Raw genomic sequence first — 17,386 nt, forward strand, 5'->3', positions numbered from 1 at the left:
AATCTCTGCTTACACTGGCCCTGAATTTTTGGTAAGAAACCATGGTGAGATAAAAAGAGGTAAACTCAAGTTGATAATCAACTGTCAAGGTATTAATAAAATATTAGAATTTGATGGTTCTAATATTCCTAGTAGAGACCATTTAATTGATTGCATTAAAGGTGCAAAAGTGTTTTCTGAATTCGATTGTAAATCTAGTTTTTATCAGATAAAGATGGAAGTGAATCGAAGAAACCTACTGTATTCTCCACACTACAGGGACAATATATTTGGAAAATACTTCCAATGGGTTTAGCTAATGCACCCCAGATATTTCAAAGAAAAATGGATAATCTTTTAAAGAATTTTTTGAATTCATGTTTGTCTACATTGGCAACATATTGATTGTATCTAAAAATATGAAAGATCATATTAAACATCTTTAAAATACTTTTTGATGCATGCTATAAAGAGGGATTAGTGCTTTTTGAAAAGAAAGCTACTATAGCTACCAATAAAATTAAACTTTTATAAATTCTTATTAACAAAACAAGTATTGAGTTACACGATCATATTGCATAGAAAATCCACAATTTTCCAAACGTAGTCAAGGATAAAAAGCATTTGCGAAGCTTCTTGGGAGTCGTTAATTTTGCAGGTATCTTTATCAAGGATCTTGCAAAATACGAAAGGATTTCCGATCACTCTTGAAAGAAACAGAAAGTTCAAAGTGAAAATGGGAGGTAATTCATTTGCAAAGGGTCCATGAGTTAAAAATAGGTTTGCAGTAACCTGTCAAAGCTTGTCAAACCACAAGACGAGAAGGAATTGGTAGTCCATGTAGATGCCAATGACTATAGATGGGCAGCAGTGCTCATGAAAAGGACCATTACAGGGGAAGAACCTTGAAGATATACAGGAGGGTTATTCTTAGAACAACAAGCCCAAGTGTGGCACATCAACGAGAAAGAGTTCTTTGCAGTCTGGAAGGCTTTTAAGAAATGGCATTTATATTTACTTGCTAAAGAATTCAAGTTAAAAGTTAATAATACAAGTGTTAAGGCTTTCCTGAAAAATAAATTAGAATATAAAATTGAGAAAGCTCGTATTATCAGATGGCAAGCTGAATGTCAATATTATTGTTATAATATTGTCGTTATAAAATCTCACGAGAATGTTCTTGCAGAGTTCCTAACAAGAGATGGAGGCATCTGAAGCAAACTCCATCATTTTGAGGCTCAGACACCATAGATAAAATTTTGAGGAGCTTAACAAGAAGTTCGGACAGCTAGCGATAAATGCCCAAGTTGCATGATAAATTCAAAGAGTTGATCTAGACACGATCCAGGTCGCCAAAAGGAGTTCCTCATCAACATTCACCTTGCTATTGAACGACCTACAAGAACCAATTTGGGCATCACCTTTAGGGATGACTCACGAGTTAAGGGAGCATGACCCTAAATATGCCCTTAGAGTACAGGGCTCTAGACTTGTAGAGTCGGATTCAAGTACCGATTCCACGAGCCCTTGCCAGACTCTGGTGACAAAGCAACAATTAGGTCACACGAAGTGCAAACTCTTGATGATTTAAGTCAACCCAACGCCTCTGGGTTAAAAGAGGGAGTGATTAGCCTTAGGCCGATAACATGCACCTCTAAGGCTAATACTAACGATTTGATATCTTCTTCTTCTTCTTGGTAGGTTTACCAGAAAATATGGAAAAACTTAAGCAAAGGCATTAATCTAAGCAAGATCATCATCGAAACATCCGAAAAATACAACAAAATCTGGATGTTTGAGGGGTCCAAACCAGAAGATGTCCGAGAATGGTATGATTTTAGAGCCTTCGCTTCAATTCATACTATGTCACCAAGATTTTCAAAAATTTCAAAGCTTTCGAAATGGAATAGTGGGCAGTCTACGTCTCTTGGCAAAACAACCCCCACTTGAAAAGAGGAGATATTCTGGAGTTAAAATTTATATCAGGACTCCAGAAAGAACAGGAAAGGGGTCTCATCCAGCCTTCCATTTCATCAAGCTACATAGACAATACATAGTAGCTTTTCACAAAATTAAAGCTACCTCAGGAGAAGCTCTCCTGGTATCAGCTATTAGTGAAGATGATATCTCTACCAGAAGAGCTTGGGAATTATGGGTCTGTCTCACTTAGATGGATAAATGAAGGATCATGTGGTACGGCCAGAGAACATGCAAGCGAAAGTGGTAGAGCGTAAATGCATAATAATTAAAATTAAAGTGTAAAAACAACGAATCTAAGGGGTGTACTCTTGGAGTTCTCCAACGTTCGATGTATAGAAAAACAAAATAAATATACACGGGGCTAAGGAGAATATGCATAAATCGAAAAGCAATAAAAAGTAGAAATATGATACCTCTGTTTTCTAACGTTCGGTGGAAAGGTTGTTCACTTGAGGCTCTAATGCATGAATCTCTAATTTGTCCACAATACACCGGAATCGAAATCTCAATGCTCTCTTTGCTAGAAGAGAATAAGAGAAAAAATTGCTCTAAGAGCAAGAGGGAGGGGGCGGCCGAGAGAGACTAGGAAGGAGGAGGATTTTTTTTATTCTGTTGTATATTATGAAATAATAATATTCCTTTAATAAATTATACACAATATAATATATATATATATATATACCTTGTATAGATGTACATGAATGTGTCTATATACATTCGTTCATCTATATGGTATGTCTTCTTAATTCCAAATCAAGAAAATGGCTAAATTGCAATTTGTTAGCCATTTACTTTCTTCCATAGAGTTTTTCAATGGACTCAAAAAGGTGGGTTGGCCTATTTTTATGCTTAAAAATATAAGCCCAATGAATTTTTATTTAAATTCAGTTTTAATAAAAATCCATCCAATTGAGCACAATATGTATTTAATCTAATTAAATACACAAGCCCTCATTGTTTTTATTAGTTAACAAGGTCCAACTTATTAAATAACAAGGACAAGCCCAACATAAATTAATTCCACTAATTTATCATTGGGCTTTCCATCCAATGGATCTATCATTTGTAAGTAATCTAATTACTTGTAGAATTAATTCAAATTAATTCCTTGTTCTTTCCCGGTGATTTATGTGTAACTCTTTAGGTTCACCTTTCAGCTAGACTTGGGCTAGTGTCTAACACTATTATTAATTAAATCTAATTTAATTAATTTTTAACCCTTAACCAAGAAAGCCCATCACCATGGGTGGCCGTCTAGCGACGGTTCATGGCACTAAAGACTATGTGAATGTCCGTGTGAATGCTCAGGCTCTCGAGTCCATACGGGTACGGTCCTTCCACCTACCGTCTCCCGACCTTTGATCTAAGCATGGAATTTGGTGTCGATTCCCATCCTGGACTAAGCATTTATGCTTTAATACTTGAGACCACGCTACACTTAATTGTTCGACATAGGAACCTCCTTTCCTATTCGATCAACCACTGTGGCCAAGTGCATAGGAGATACCTCTATCAAATACTAATAGGGGATGGATCCTCTTCTTGGTACTCACCGACCTTGCTACATACTCTGACTGCACAGGACGAGGCTTATGATGATCATATTTGCGACACAATCACCTCTCGCGCACATCCAAGATACAGTCATCGTATGCACGTGACTGTCGTGGTTCCTCAAGTCTGAGGACTACTCCCATATTATCGGAACTAGGGATTCGAGTCATACCAACCCAGCCTTGAAGGCATATGCGATCCCCGTGAGTCAGTTCAATTGATTCGACACCTAGTCAATCAACCCACCAAGATCGCATACACACCCCGCGTTTGTCACCGATGAAACACGGTACTCACTAATTGAATGCGACTCTTATTGCAAGTCTCCATAGGACTCTCAATGCCCAATCTCAAGGTCCTCGACTTGAAACGTCTCAGACCCAACCTTTTGGCAATTGGTTTCATGAAATACACGGCTCAATTGCACAATTGCCAATTGGTATATGGGCTTTGTTGTGATGTTCAAGCATATACAAACATAGATAATAAGTACAACAAAGTAAATGCCAAATAAGTGAATACTCATTTTATTCACTTAAAATAATATTACATAATATCAATTAATTTCAAAATAGAATATATCCAAGCTAATCTAATTGAATTTTTTATCATCTATCCTAACAACAAAGTCAAGTATCCATTCAAAATTTCTCAAACAAAGTGAATGGATCATTCCTATTAAACTCCATGACAAGAAAAAGTACTGGGTTCACAGAAAGATTATTTGAAAAGAAGTGGATGTTGATTTGAAAAAATAACCCACCAACGACCGAAGCAACAAGGATGAAGATGTGCAACATGTTGCATGTTGGGCAATGGCTTAATCATGTATGCCCTTGCTGCGAGAAACAAGAGAAGCCCTGTTCGAGATAAAAATTTGGGTTATCCAAAAGAAACCCAAACCAAATCAGGACAAGGTTAAAAGAAAGAATTTTTACAGAACAAAGTAAAAATTGGAGAATGTAATATGTAAAAATTCAAGAATGAGACTGTCAGAAGAATACAACAAAGGCCAACAGTCAGCAAAGAAGGAACATATGACCAACAAGGCATCATGATTACCAGCTGGAAAGGACATGGGGATGACGAATGAAATAACGTTATCCAAAAAAGACAAGGTGATGAAGAACGCAATGAGGTCATCTAAAAATAAGTTTGAAGTCGTGTTTGAACTCCAGGGATGATTATAAATAAGGAAGTAATGAAGCAGATGGAGATCATCAGAAAACTTCTCCAACTCTTCCCAGCATAATATTTTTAGTCTATCCAAGTCTTTATAGTTTTCCTAATTCTTAGTTTATGGGGGTTTCCCCAACAAGTCAAGTCATCTATCATATGAGTGGTTAAATATTTGTCTCCTCCAATGGAGGAAATAATATCTATTTAATATTTTATATATTTCTCCAATAAAAGTAAGGCCTCTGTTCAACTTGTTGTCCAAAATTTTATTAAGTTCCTATATTGGAGTGTCTTCTACGCCCTAAGGTAGGAAAAGAAATAGAGTTGTGTTGTTTGTTGTTGAATGAGTCAAGTGCCTGCAAACCATCTGTTGTGGTGGTGTAGTTGGAAGAAGTCCGTAAAACTGAGGAATTTGAATACCCGAGAACAAGGCGGTCGAAAAAGATATGACTTTATGAGGACTTAATTTATTTCGAAAGCATGTTGGACCTAATTCTGAGTATAAGGGGTAGTTACCAAAGAAAAAAAAAAGGATTGATTAAATGACCAATACTGTTAAAATTCTGGAAACTTTTGGATTATAAGTATTGACCAAGTAAAGCAGGGGACCAAAAGTGATAATGACCCTATCAATTAAACCTTTCTTTAGTCATCCAAGTTAGTTTTCTCTGGTATGCATAGATGTAAACGACATGACATTGTTTCTTTATAATTTTCCTTTTGCCATGAGCATGTATCTCAATATCTACGTTTATATACGTCGGTCTAGATAAATATTTTTTCTTATGTTATTTAGGTTTGCCAATATGCACTTCTATACATTTTGACATAAACAAATAGTCTATTTTTATAGATTTCATTATTATAATGTGTATACAATTCAAACGAGAAAAGTATAATTTTTTATTCACTTACAAAATTCAACATGATTCCTTTATATGCTGTATTACAGCAATTTAAAAATCTTCATTTTGTTTGGTGTATCACTTTCTGCAAGAGGTTTGCAAATATCACTATGAATCCATCATACTCTAAAGGTCAATCTCTTAGGACTTGGTATATGGGAATCTTCATTCTTATGTAGAACAAATTTATTTTTACATAGTAGATTTTTCTTCTTTTATACTCTCTATCTCTCTTAATTATTATCTTCAAAGTACAACTAGGCGAGCAAAAAATCATGTATTTCTAATTGAACTTATTCGTGAGAAGAAGTATCTCAAGCGATTATCCCCTCATCAAAATATGCCACGTGATAGCTTTTCTTCTGTTGCAAATATCATAATTAACAATGTTTTGAGTTTCTTTTATTTTCATTATCTAAAATTTCTAGTCTTTCATTGTATGGTTTAAGTTATTGATTTGAAACAAGCTTAGGTTTATAATTTCCATACTATATTTGTATATGTGTAGGAAGACAAATTCTGGGTCAAAGTGACACCAACAATTATGGGCGTTGATAAAAAATATTGCTATATGGCTTGTGATAATTGTTTGAAAGGCATGACTGGCGAGTATGGTTGGGAAATTACTTGAAATTTTTGTCGTGCAGAAACTATTGCCAAGCCAAGGTTATGATTTTCAGTCATTTAATTATTTATTTAAACTCTTTTGGTTCATTTCTTTATGAAAAGTGATGGTACAAGTAGGTTATGTATACCTTTCTAATTACTTCTTTTCAACTATTTAGAATCATGTTTGCTATCATACTCTTCGATGGCACAACACAATTGGATGTTATTTTTGGTAACTTGGCAAAGAATCTTCTCGGTATAACTACACTTGAACTCATGAAAAATGAGGAAGAGGTTGGTTATTTGGTATTTTACTCTGTAAATAAAAGTATTCATACTAATGCTATTCTTTTACTTGAATAAAGTATGGTTCATTTTCTCCTAAACAGAATAAAAGTTGGATTGTGATGCCATAAATAAACGTTTGAATGAAAGACGATTCATTGTTTATATAAAAAAGAAAACTGTGGACACTCATTATGACATTGGATATCACTACAATTTCTCTTCACTGATTGAAGAAGATGTCGACCAGTCCCCAAAAGTCCATGCTGAGGAATGTTCATCTTCACACTCTTATGTTGCTGGGATGCACCTTATTTAGTATCTCATTAACTTTCAAAACGGATAATTTGGTACTTTGTACTTATGTATTGATTTGTCAAATATTAGATTTATCAACTGCTGGTGCTGATAATGATCTTAATGTTGCTACATCTATGAATGAACATCTTCTCCAGTCAAGCAATGATTCACAGGATGTTGCAAGTTTGTCAATTTCACATCCAAAGTGATTAGTGATGGTGTTTGTAAAAGTAACTCCTCAGTTAATATGTAAATAAACAACAATCAAATAACTCATCAGGTTTTCTATTAGGTTTCATGTGTGGTAATTTCTTTTGCCGGTACTCCTTAATGGTCTATTTTGTCCACGCACCTACTACTTAGTGGTTTTGAAGTTTTAAATCTTTCCTCAGTGTTGCATGTGTTGGTACGATGGCGAAAAACTTGTTATGTTATATAAAGTCATCACATCTTTTCTTATTAATCAATTTTGTATAAATTACGTTCTTTTGATCATGAGTTTTGTCTTTTGTTCTTTAGATGCTATAGATCAGTCAGTGAAGATTGATCTTATGCGATCAAGATTTTCGTTGCTCAACTTCAAAAAGGGATTCTTTATTAGGAATATTGGTATCTGTTTCAAATTCAATCGATTATTTTATTTCATACTGCATGATTCTAAAACTTGTACATGTTGCAATAAAATAATTTTCTATAAATATAAGCTTATATTATGAAATATGCATATGAATTTCATATTTGATTAAAATTGAATCAACCCATAGCATATGTTCAAATAGTCTTAAAAATAAAACTCCAAGTAAAAAAAAAAAAAGAAAATACACATTTCTTGACTTTACTTTTGGTTATGGGTAGGTGAAAGACAAAGATTTTTTTTTTTTATTCTTGTTCATATTTTCTTATTTCATTTTTGTGACAATAATAATTACTTTATTCTCATGAACTGATATTCCAGCGGAACAAATTCTCGTAAATTCTTATATTATTCACTATTATAACTATTAATTAAGAGATAATAAATTTTTATAGCGAGGGTTTTATAGCCCATTTTTCATCATTTTAGCCGACTTATGCACAATAAGTTGTCAATAAGTCTGGGTCAGACTCAATTCTGAACCTAGCTTTCTCTCCACTTGAGCCGAGCTTGGAAAAGGTGGATCTCGGGCTTTGATATTTTGGACTTAATCAACCCTGATTTGCTCTTTTTTAACATATTTTAGATACATTTTTATAATGTATATATTAATAATTTATGGCACACTCTGTATTTGTGTAACTCTTTATAATAATTTAAAGAAAAATATTTATATATGAAATTATATATGTGTATTAAAATAATGTTGTAAATAGTTTGTAGTTATAATCTATATATGAGTAATATATATATATATATATATATTTGGAAAGTTTTAATATTTTCAGAACTTAATACATTGCTTATATAAATTTTTAAAGATATAATAATATATATATATATATTTCAATAGTATTATCGGCTCATTTTTATAAAATTATGGTGATGTTATTTTTTTCAAAAAAAACTAATTTTTAATATATTAAAAACTCGAAAATGGGTCTCTTGGGTCCTGGATTTAGGTAAGTCGGATCTCAAGTCCAAGAAATTCTTAAAAGGTAATGTCCCAAATTTTGGCAAATCTGATCAATTTACATCCCTAAATATTACCTTAATTTCTACTCTAACGGTAGATTCTTTTGACTAAAATATTTTTTCTCTAGTTATTTAGTTAAAACTTTATTTTCCTTTAATTATTAGTTCAAGTGTTTTTTTTAAAAAAAATTGTGAATGCAGAAATTTTTTTGCTAAAATGCATTTTACTCTCCTATATTTGTTGAAATAGCTAAAAAACCCCTGTGTTTTGAAAAATTCAACAAAAAGTACCACTAAAAGAATCGGTATGGCCCGAGAATGCGATGGAAGTGTAAAATAAAAATTTAAAATCGGTTCAAAGGGGTGTTCCCTTTGAAATTCCCGGGCATTTTGTGTTTGTCAAAAGTATAATAGCGAACATATAACATACTAGATAAGTAGTTAGAGGATGAAACAAAAATGAAACTTTACCTTCTGTTTCTATAGATGAGGAACAACATCTGTTGTTCCCTTTCTATTCTCCTGTTTCTATTGCTAGATAAAACAAAGAACAAGAAAAAAAAAACTCAAAACAAACACTATTATTTAGTGCTTTTGAATTATTTTATGTTCTAACCTGAATCCAATTCAATATAGAATAAAAAGAGAATATTTTAGAGAGATAAAAACAGAGCAAAATCCGTGGCTTAGGAGGTAGATTATGTTAGATATGTTTATAGTTTTGTATATCACATAAAATTGAATTCAAAATTCAATAACTACCAAGTTTGCCTCCAAGACAACCTATACAACCAAATGCATATAACCTCCAACCATATGAAATAACCACCCCATCATGTTCATCATGGTGAGGAGTTTCAACTTCTTCTTAACTTGCTCCAACCTCCCTCAAATGGGCTTGGATATCAAATATGCACCGGGATTGATTTAATCAAATTAAATCAAGCACAATCAAAGTTCATTGGACAATAATTAATTAAATTAATTTTATCCAATTATGTTCAAAAATTTATTTAATCCAATTAAATAAATCTAAGCCCAAACACTAATTAATGATCCAATCAATTAATTAAGCCAAACCTAATAAATTAATCTCACTAATTTAAAGGTGTTAAGCTTAAAAACTTAATTAATCCAATTAATTAATTCTTGAGTCATCCATCAAATGGATTGTTAAATAAATAATCCAATCATTTATACATTCTCCTTAAATTAATTTAATTCAATTAAATTAATTATCTTGAATTAATTCCACCAATTTCATAGTGATTTGTGTGTGACTTTTTAGGTTCACCCTCAATTACACTTGGGCTTGTGCCTAATACAATGATTAATTAAATTCAACTTAATTCATTTATTTCTAATTAACCATTAATTGAAAATTCTCGTCACCATGGGTGGCCGTCTAGCAATGGTCTATAACACTAGATACTAGGTGAATGTTGGCGTGAGCATTTAGGCTCCCCCGTACCATACGGGTATGGTCTTTCCATCATCCATCTCCCAATCTAAGTCTAGAGCATGAAATTGGGCATCGGTTTCCATTCTGGACTAGACACTATGCTCGATAACTTTAGATGCGTTTGTGCTATTGATTGACGTAGGAAACCATTCCCTACTCAACCAATCGCTAGGGCCATAGATTTTAAGAGCTCAAACTATCTTAGAGCGCATAGGATATTCGACTGTCATATATTGACAGGTGACGGATTTTATCTTGGAACCCACTGTCCTCACTACATATTCTGATTGTACTAAACAAGACTTGTAATGACCACATCCAAGATACAATTATCTTTCGTCAAATTCAAGATACAACCATGATATGCATGCAGCTGTCGTGGTTCTTCAAGTCCGAGGACTAATCCCATACTATCGGAGCCAGAAGATCTAGTCATATCGATCAAGCCTCCAAGGCTTTCATATGACAGCTTCCTGCGAGTCAGTTCAGTCGACTTGAGTATCTTGTCAACCACCCACTAAAATTGCATAGACGTCCAACGTCTGTCGCCAATGAAATACGACACTACTCTAATAAATGCAATTTTAGTTCAATTGTCAATAGGACTCTTGATGCCTAATCTCGAGGTTCTCGACTGTGAACATTTCAAACCTAAGCATCAGAAGTTGGTTTCATGGCCACCATCTAATGCGCAACCCAACTATATACGTTGTACAATTTAATTTGTGGTCTTTGTTGTGATGTTAAGCATATAAAGATAATTAGTGAGCACAATAAATACAATTGTTAAATAATAAATACTTTTTTTTATTCGTAAATAATGTTACAATTACACCGAAATTATCAGAATAGATTATATAAAGACCAACCCAAATGGCTTTTTGGACACATATTCTAACAACTGCTTCCGTTAGTACTTAACGAAAGGTGCATTACACTCGCTCCTTGTGTGCCTGAGATTTTTTTAGCTGTTTTTGACCTTATTTTTTTTATTTTTTGATAAAAATACCCCCATGATGTTTATATATTTTCACATTTATATGTTTTACTTGTTTTGATTGTTCTTTTTTGTATTTTCATCTATCTAAAAATAAAATATTTTTTAAATATACTAACTTAAAAGTATAAAAAAATTATATAATTTTTTGAAGTTTTGTGTTTTAAATTGAAATATTAAATTAAAATAAAGTATAAAAACTAATATAGTAAATTTATTTTTCAAATTTTAACTAATATAAATATTAATAATTGTAAAAATTATACAATATTAATAATGTAATTATTATTTAATTAAAAAATATAAATAAATTATATTTAAATTTAACTAATTTTATAATTATTAAAATTGGAATTTAAAACTTTCCTTTAATTACAATTAAAAATATTTCAATCAATTATTTTTAATTTAATTAATGAATTTTTTACTAAAAAAATTATCTAAAATTATCCTTAATTAATTATATATTAAAATTATTTTTAATTAACTAAAAATATATATTTAAATTAATTTAAGCACAATAATTATTTTAATTATATGAAATAATCCTTAATTAATTATATATTTAAATGAATTTATGTATAATAATTATTATAATTATCTAAAATTATTTTTATTTAACTAATATATATTTAATTATTATAATTATATTTAATTAATAAAAATATATTTAATTCAATTAATTTAAAAAAAATAAAATTAAGGGCGGCGACCGTCACAGCAGGGCGATGACGTCTTTTTTTATTTGGATGCTATCACCATCTCCCAAATTCGAGGGTATCTGCGGGAGGCCGGGTGTCATAGGCGTGCTCTTCTCTATCGCAGCGGAATGTAATTCTCATATATTTTTCGTCTGTGCGGCCTCAAAGGTTATGCCTAACCTTCGACCGGCCTTCGCACATATCAGAGTATAGCGACAATCCGTCGCGTGTTCTCGACACTGAACTCGCTAGCGCGGCATCTGAACGCCTCCCGGAGCTGCACCGCGTGCCCTTGCGCTCGCCTATCCAGAATGCCCATACTCGCTGCGGCTCTCAGCACTCGTGCCTTAGCGTCTCGCACACAGTCTGGGAACCTGCCGACGCATTGGTCAATGGCAAGGAGTATCCTCGCTCCGCCTCGACATTACGGCACTACGCTTGCGCCCCCAACGCCCATCTCATACCCAACACTCACTCGGTACATCTTAGGCGCTCGCTCTCGTCATGGCTGCCTTCCATGCCTCGCCCGAGTAGGTTAGCATCATAAGTTCGTGGCCCAATCAATATGCCAACATCTTGCTGTTATCTCGCACGGCATACCCGACATGCCTTCTTTCCTTTCGGCTTTGGCTTCACAATATGCCCACAGTGCGGCGTCGTCCCACGACCGCTCATCTTTAGCCAACGAACCCCCCATGGATGGCTAGAACTCGATAGCACATTCCATGAGTTGGATCACGAGGTCTTCGAATGCTTGCCTCGATCACCCATTCGCACGAGAGGTGTTGCCCCTGATAACTCACAGCCCGCGGGGCAACGTTGCACATCACACGGAGCCTCTCGGCAGTATCGACGCCTAACGTAGGCCATCCTGGCCCTACGCTGCCCGTCAGGTTTCCAAGCCCTTTGGGGACTCTAACGTTCCTCTCATGAGCTGCCTAGAGCCGGCTCTTGAAGGCCCCCATCATTTAGTGTAGACGTCTTCTCATGCTACTGTCGTCGTGCACGGGGAGGGCTGGCTGGAGCTCACCACTGCATGCCCCCCTTATAATAGGCTTAAGAAAATAATCTCTTGTTCCAAGAGTAGAACACTCAAAGGGCCGAGTAGCGTACTTTTCCTGCATCTCCAAGGATAAAGCACTCTGCTTCGCACATTAAGCTCCTACTTGCACCCAAGGTTGCGCTCCATCATCGTTGTGTGCTGGCCGACATCCCCTAGTCGCCCGCACGTCGTCCACAGGTCATAGCCGATCTGTGAGACCCTCACCCTCTCGTTCTGTTGACGTCCTCGTCAACACATACATGAAGGATTGATGTGTATGCAGTGCCCAATACTCTCTCTCAGTATCTCACGACACCAGACCGATCTCTTGCTCTTTCGAGCGCTCTAGTCGTGAAGTGCCTCTTCAGCACAACACGTTGTCTCCTTCACAGACGATACTAATCTCCCCTCCACAAAACATAGTGTCTCTTGATGCACTCATTCAACACTAAACTTGAACGGATGTCTGCGCCTCTCTCTGCACTCTCTTCCTAAGATTGCGGGTAGCTCTCAACAAACAGTGCCTTAGATACACCGCATGATCGCCTCAAGCTGGAAGTCTGTGTACTCATCTACACTCTCTTCCCTAATGTCGCTCACATTAGAAGTCTGTGCCTTTCTCTACACTCTCTTCTCAATGTAGCCTGCTGAAGTCGGAAGTCTGTGTCTGGCTCTACACTCTCTTCGGAAGTCTGTACCTGGCTCTACACTCTCTTCCCGACTATTGCTTACTGAAGTCGGAAGTCTATGCCTGGCTCTACACTCTCTTCGGAAGTCTGTCTCTCTACACTCTCTTCAGAAGTCTGTGCCTAGCTCTACACTCTCTTCCCGACTCTCTCAACTGTGCTCCAAGCCTCTGAAATCTCCGATGCTCCTCAAGACAGTGCCTCCAATACACTCGAATTGATCTGGAACGAAAGGAGTGTCTGATGCTCCTCAAGACAGTGCCTCTTAAACATTCGAATTGATCTGGAACGACGTGCGAGTAGGAGTCTGTGCGCACTCTTCGCACTCCCTCACCCACTCGAGGTGTTGCCGCCCTCGGCAAACATGCAAACCCGCCCCTGCGATAGACCACACTTAAACACTTGCAAACGCACAATGGGCCAGATGCCCAGCTGTCAGAACCACACCACTCATGGACCGAACGTCTCTCAAAAGGGTTCTCGCTCGACCCAACATGAAAATGGGGCTTCTACCCTCAATCTCGTTGACGACCAAGCTCACGTCCTAGCTCGACCGCAAAACACAATCTCTTGTCTCGGCCCGAGCGCTTCATTGTAACTACAAGGATAGGTCTCTGAATCCCCGTCCGGCAGCAAAACTCCAAACGCCAGTCTCACATCGGCCCGATCACTAACAAGAATGGGATGTTCAACTTCCGTTCTGAATGCACTAACAAGGTTGGGGTTTCTCGCTCCAAATCCCGATTGTAATATCACGTTCGAATCTAGGCTGCGCAAAAGTCAAACTCGAGTCTCAACCCGAGCGCACAATGCTGCAACCTCAAATTCATATCTCCACCCGGCTGCAAAATTTGAATCCAACTCCTAGCCCGGTCGACCGCATCAAGATTTTTCAATCCCCAGCCCGGCCCGGTCGCACCATGCCGCTCATGGTGCCAATGGAGCCCGTTGCTCCTGGTATCGATGAATCCTACTGCTCCCCTCGAATATCCACACGGTAGTCCCCCTCGAAAATCTTTAGACCAAATAGCCCATAATATGGTGTCAGAATCCTGTTGAGGAACCTTCTCAACTCAACTCAAACTCGTGCTCATGATGAGCACCCAACACACGGCTTAGTAGGGTGCTCCCACTCAAGCTCCAGAAAAGTTGTCTTTCTCCCATAACGGATGCCTATGCTTCTTGGTTCTTGAAGCGTGCCGTCTCTCTCTAGACGCACCATCATCTACCACACTAGCACTTCATCCCATAACTCTGCTCGGCCACATACGGCTCGCACTGACAACTGCCCACAACGTCCACTCCTCGCAACCCCAAGGGTAGCTTGTTCCACGCACCTCATGTGCACTGTGCTCCTCTGCTGAATATTCAGCACGTCCTCCTCTGCTGGAAGATTCTTCAGACTCATGAGAAGGTGGCCCTTCATCCACCACTCTCAACTCAAGGTAGTACCTCGCCCGCCAAAATGGCCTCGTTGCGACGACCGCCTCTTGACTTGCGGCAATCCGCACACATGGTTGCTACACTCACTCACAAACGTGGCTCTCGCAGTCCACCCGACGTACCGGCATGTCCCCCTCTCGCTTAGGAAAGACAAGTGAACTCTGAATATCAATCTGCCGAAAAGAAATTTGGACCAAGGTTGACATATTGCTCCACACATCTGTGGCACTCACACACCTGCCAACCAACAACAACGAAGTTAGACTGTAGCCGCTCACCCTCTAAAGCAGCCTAAACGCGCACAAAGGACTCTACCCAACATGAACTCTGCGGTAGACGTCCCCTAAAGTCATATGATGTCTCTAAGAATCACAGCGGTATGATTTTGTCTCAACTGAGGCCAACTCACCTCTACCTGATGTAGAGCTCATATGCCATTCGTCAACCAGGAGGTCTCGTCCTCCAGGCTGGCAACTCACCTTGCCCCAATGATGGCAACTAGGCTTTGATACCAACTGTCACAGGCGTGCTCTCTCTATCACAGCGGAATGTAATTCTCATATATTTTTCGCCTGTGCGGCCTCAAAGGTTACGCCTAACCTTCGACCGGCCTTCGCACTCATCAGAGTATAGCAACAGTCCGTCGTGTGTCCTCGACACTGAACTCGCTAGCGACATCTGAACGCCTCCCAGCGCTGTATCGCGTGCCCTTGCGCTCACCTATCCAGAATGTCCATACTTGTTGAGGCTCTCGGCACTCGTGCCTTAGCGTCTCACACAATCTCGGAACCTGCCGATGCATTGCTCAATGGCAAGGAGCATCCTCGCTCCGCCTCGGCATTACGGCACTACGCTTGCGCCCCCAACGCCCATCTCATGCCCAACACTCACTCGGTACATCCTAGGCGCTCACCCTCGTCATGGCCGCCTTCCATGCCTCGCCCGAGTAGGACAGCATCATAAGTCCAAGGCCCAATCAATATGCTGACATCTTGCCGTTATCACGCACGGCATGCCCGAAACACCTTCTTACTTTTCGGCTTTGGCTTTATAATATGCCCACAGTGTGGCGTCGTCACACAACAACTCATCTTTAGCCAACGGACCCCCCCATAAACGGCTAGAACTCAATAGCGCATTCCATGAGTTGGATCACGAGATCTTCGAATGCTTGCCTCGATCACCCATTCGCACGAGAGGTGTTGCCCCTGATAACTCACAACCCGCGGGGCAACCTTGCACATCACACAGAGCCTCTCGGCAGTATCGGCACCCAACGTAGGCCATCCTGGCCCTACACTGCCCGTCAAGTTTCCAAGCCCTTCGGGGACTCTAGCACTCCTCTCAGAGCTGCCTAGAGCTGGCTCTTGAAGGCCCCCATCATACCCCCAAGAAATGCTCATTTAGTGCAGACGTCTTCTCATGCTACTGCCGTCGTGCACGGGGAGGGCTGGCTGGAGCTCACCGCTGCATACCCCCCTTATAATAGGCTTAAGAAAATAATCTCTTGTTCCAAGAGTAGAATACTCAAAGGGCCGAGGAGCGCACTTTTCCTGCGTCTCCAAGGATAAAGCACTCTTCTTCGCACATTAAGCTCCTACTCGCGCCCAAGGTTGCGCTCCATCATCCCTGCGTGCTGGCCGACATCCCCTAATCGCCCGCACGTCGTCCACAGGTCACAGCCGACCTGTGAGACCAGGGGAGGGGTTGGCGGAGGGGGAGGAGGGAGGCGGCAAAGTGGGGGTGGCGATTATTAGGGAGGGGGTAGGCAGGGGATAGTTAGAACTTTTTTTTTAGTTTTTTTATATAATAATAATATTTTTTTATAGTTTTAAATTATTTATATGTAATATAAGTTAAATAATTTGTTGAATTCATACTTTTTATTTTTTAAAGTCTAACCATTGAGATTAATTAAATCTAACGATCATTATTTAATAAAAAAAGATCCAACGATCATTAAAATAAGAAACAGTATATATTAAGTAAGGGTATAACGATCATTTATAAAAAAGTTGACGCCGTTACTTAGATTTAATGGAGAAGGGCGATTGAGCTATATTGAAAAAAACAGAGAGGGGTTTTTCGCCTATTTTTAAAATATAAGGCCATTTTTAGAAAACTTTTTAAAATATAGGGGTCTTATGTATTCTAGCCAAAAATTTTTGAGGGGTGAGCTATATTCAAAAAAACAGAGAGGGGTTTTTCGCCTATTTTTATAATATAAGGCCATTTTTAGCAGACTTTTTAAAATATAGGGGGTCTTATGTATTCTAGCCAAAAAATTTGAGGGGTCTATGCGAATTGACCAATAATTTCAGGGGCAAAACGTAATTAACCGATAGTTACATTGGGTGGGAAAAAGGTGACTTTTATTACTAGTTTATTGCCTCGAGACAGTAACGCGACGCCCCACCTCTGTTAGTATGTCTACAGCCTCACTTCCTTCTTATTTTCATCATAATCATGGATTGATTTTTTAACAGAATCTGTTCGAAGAAGAGGAATTTATTATTGATTTTGTAACAGAAACGTTCAAGAATTGTGATCTTTTCAACGATCAGAATATTTTCCAGGTAAAAAGAAATGAATGCTTCTTCTCCTCCTCCTTCGAGCTCCGTCGCGCTACCGTGGCCGGAGGCGGAGGCGAAGCTG

General features: G+C 37.9%; 1 protein-coding gene across 1 annotated transcript in view; it reads left to right on the plus strand.

Moving 5' to 3' along the window:
• LOC105157299 (ubiquitin carboxyl-terminal hydrolase MINDY-2-like) overlaps positions 17,124 to 17,386 on the plus strand; it is a gene marked incomplete in the record, with an annotated part of 9,894 nt that continues 9,631 nt past the window's right edge. Inside the window, 2 exon segments of the mRNA XM_011073682.2 lie at positions 17,124 to 17,155; positions 17,261 to 17,386. Coding sequence (XP_011071984.1) covers positions 17,318 to 17,386 — 69 coding nt within the window.

The sequence above is a fragment of the Sesamum indicum genome, linkage group LG1, assembly GCF_000512975.1.
Source record: "Sesamum indicum cultivar Zhongzhi No. 13 linkage group LG1, S_indicum_v1.0, whole genome shotgun sequence".
Classification (NCBI taxonomy): Eukaryota; Viridiplantae; Streptophyta; class Magnoliopsida; order Lamiales; family Pedaliaceae; genus Sesamum; species Sesamum indicum.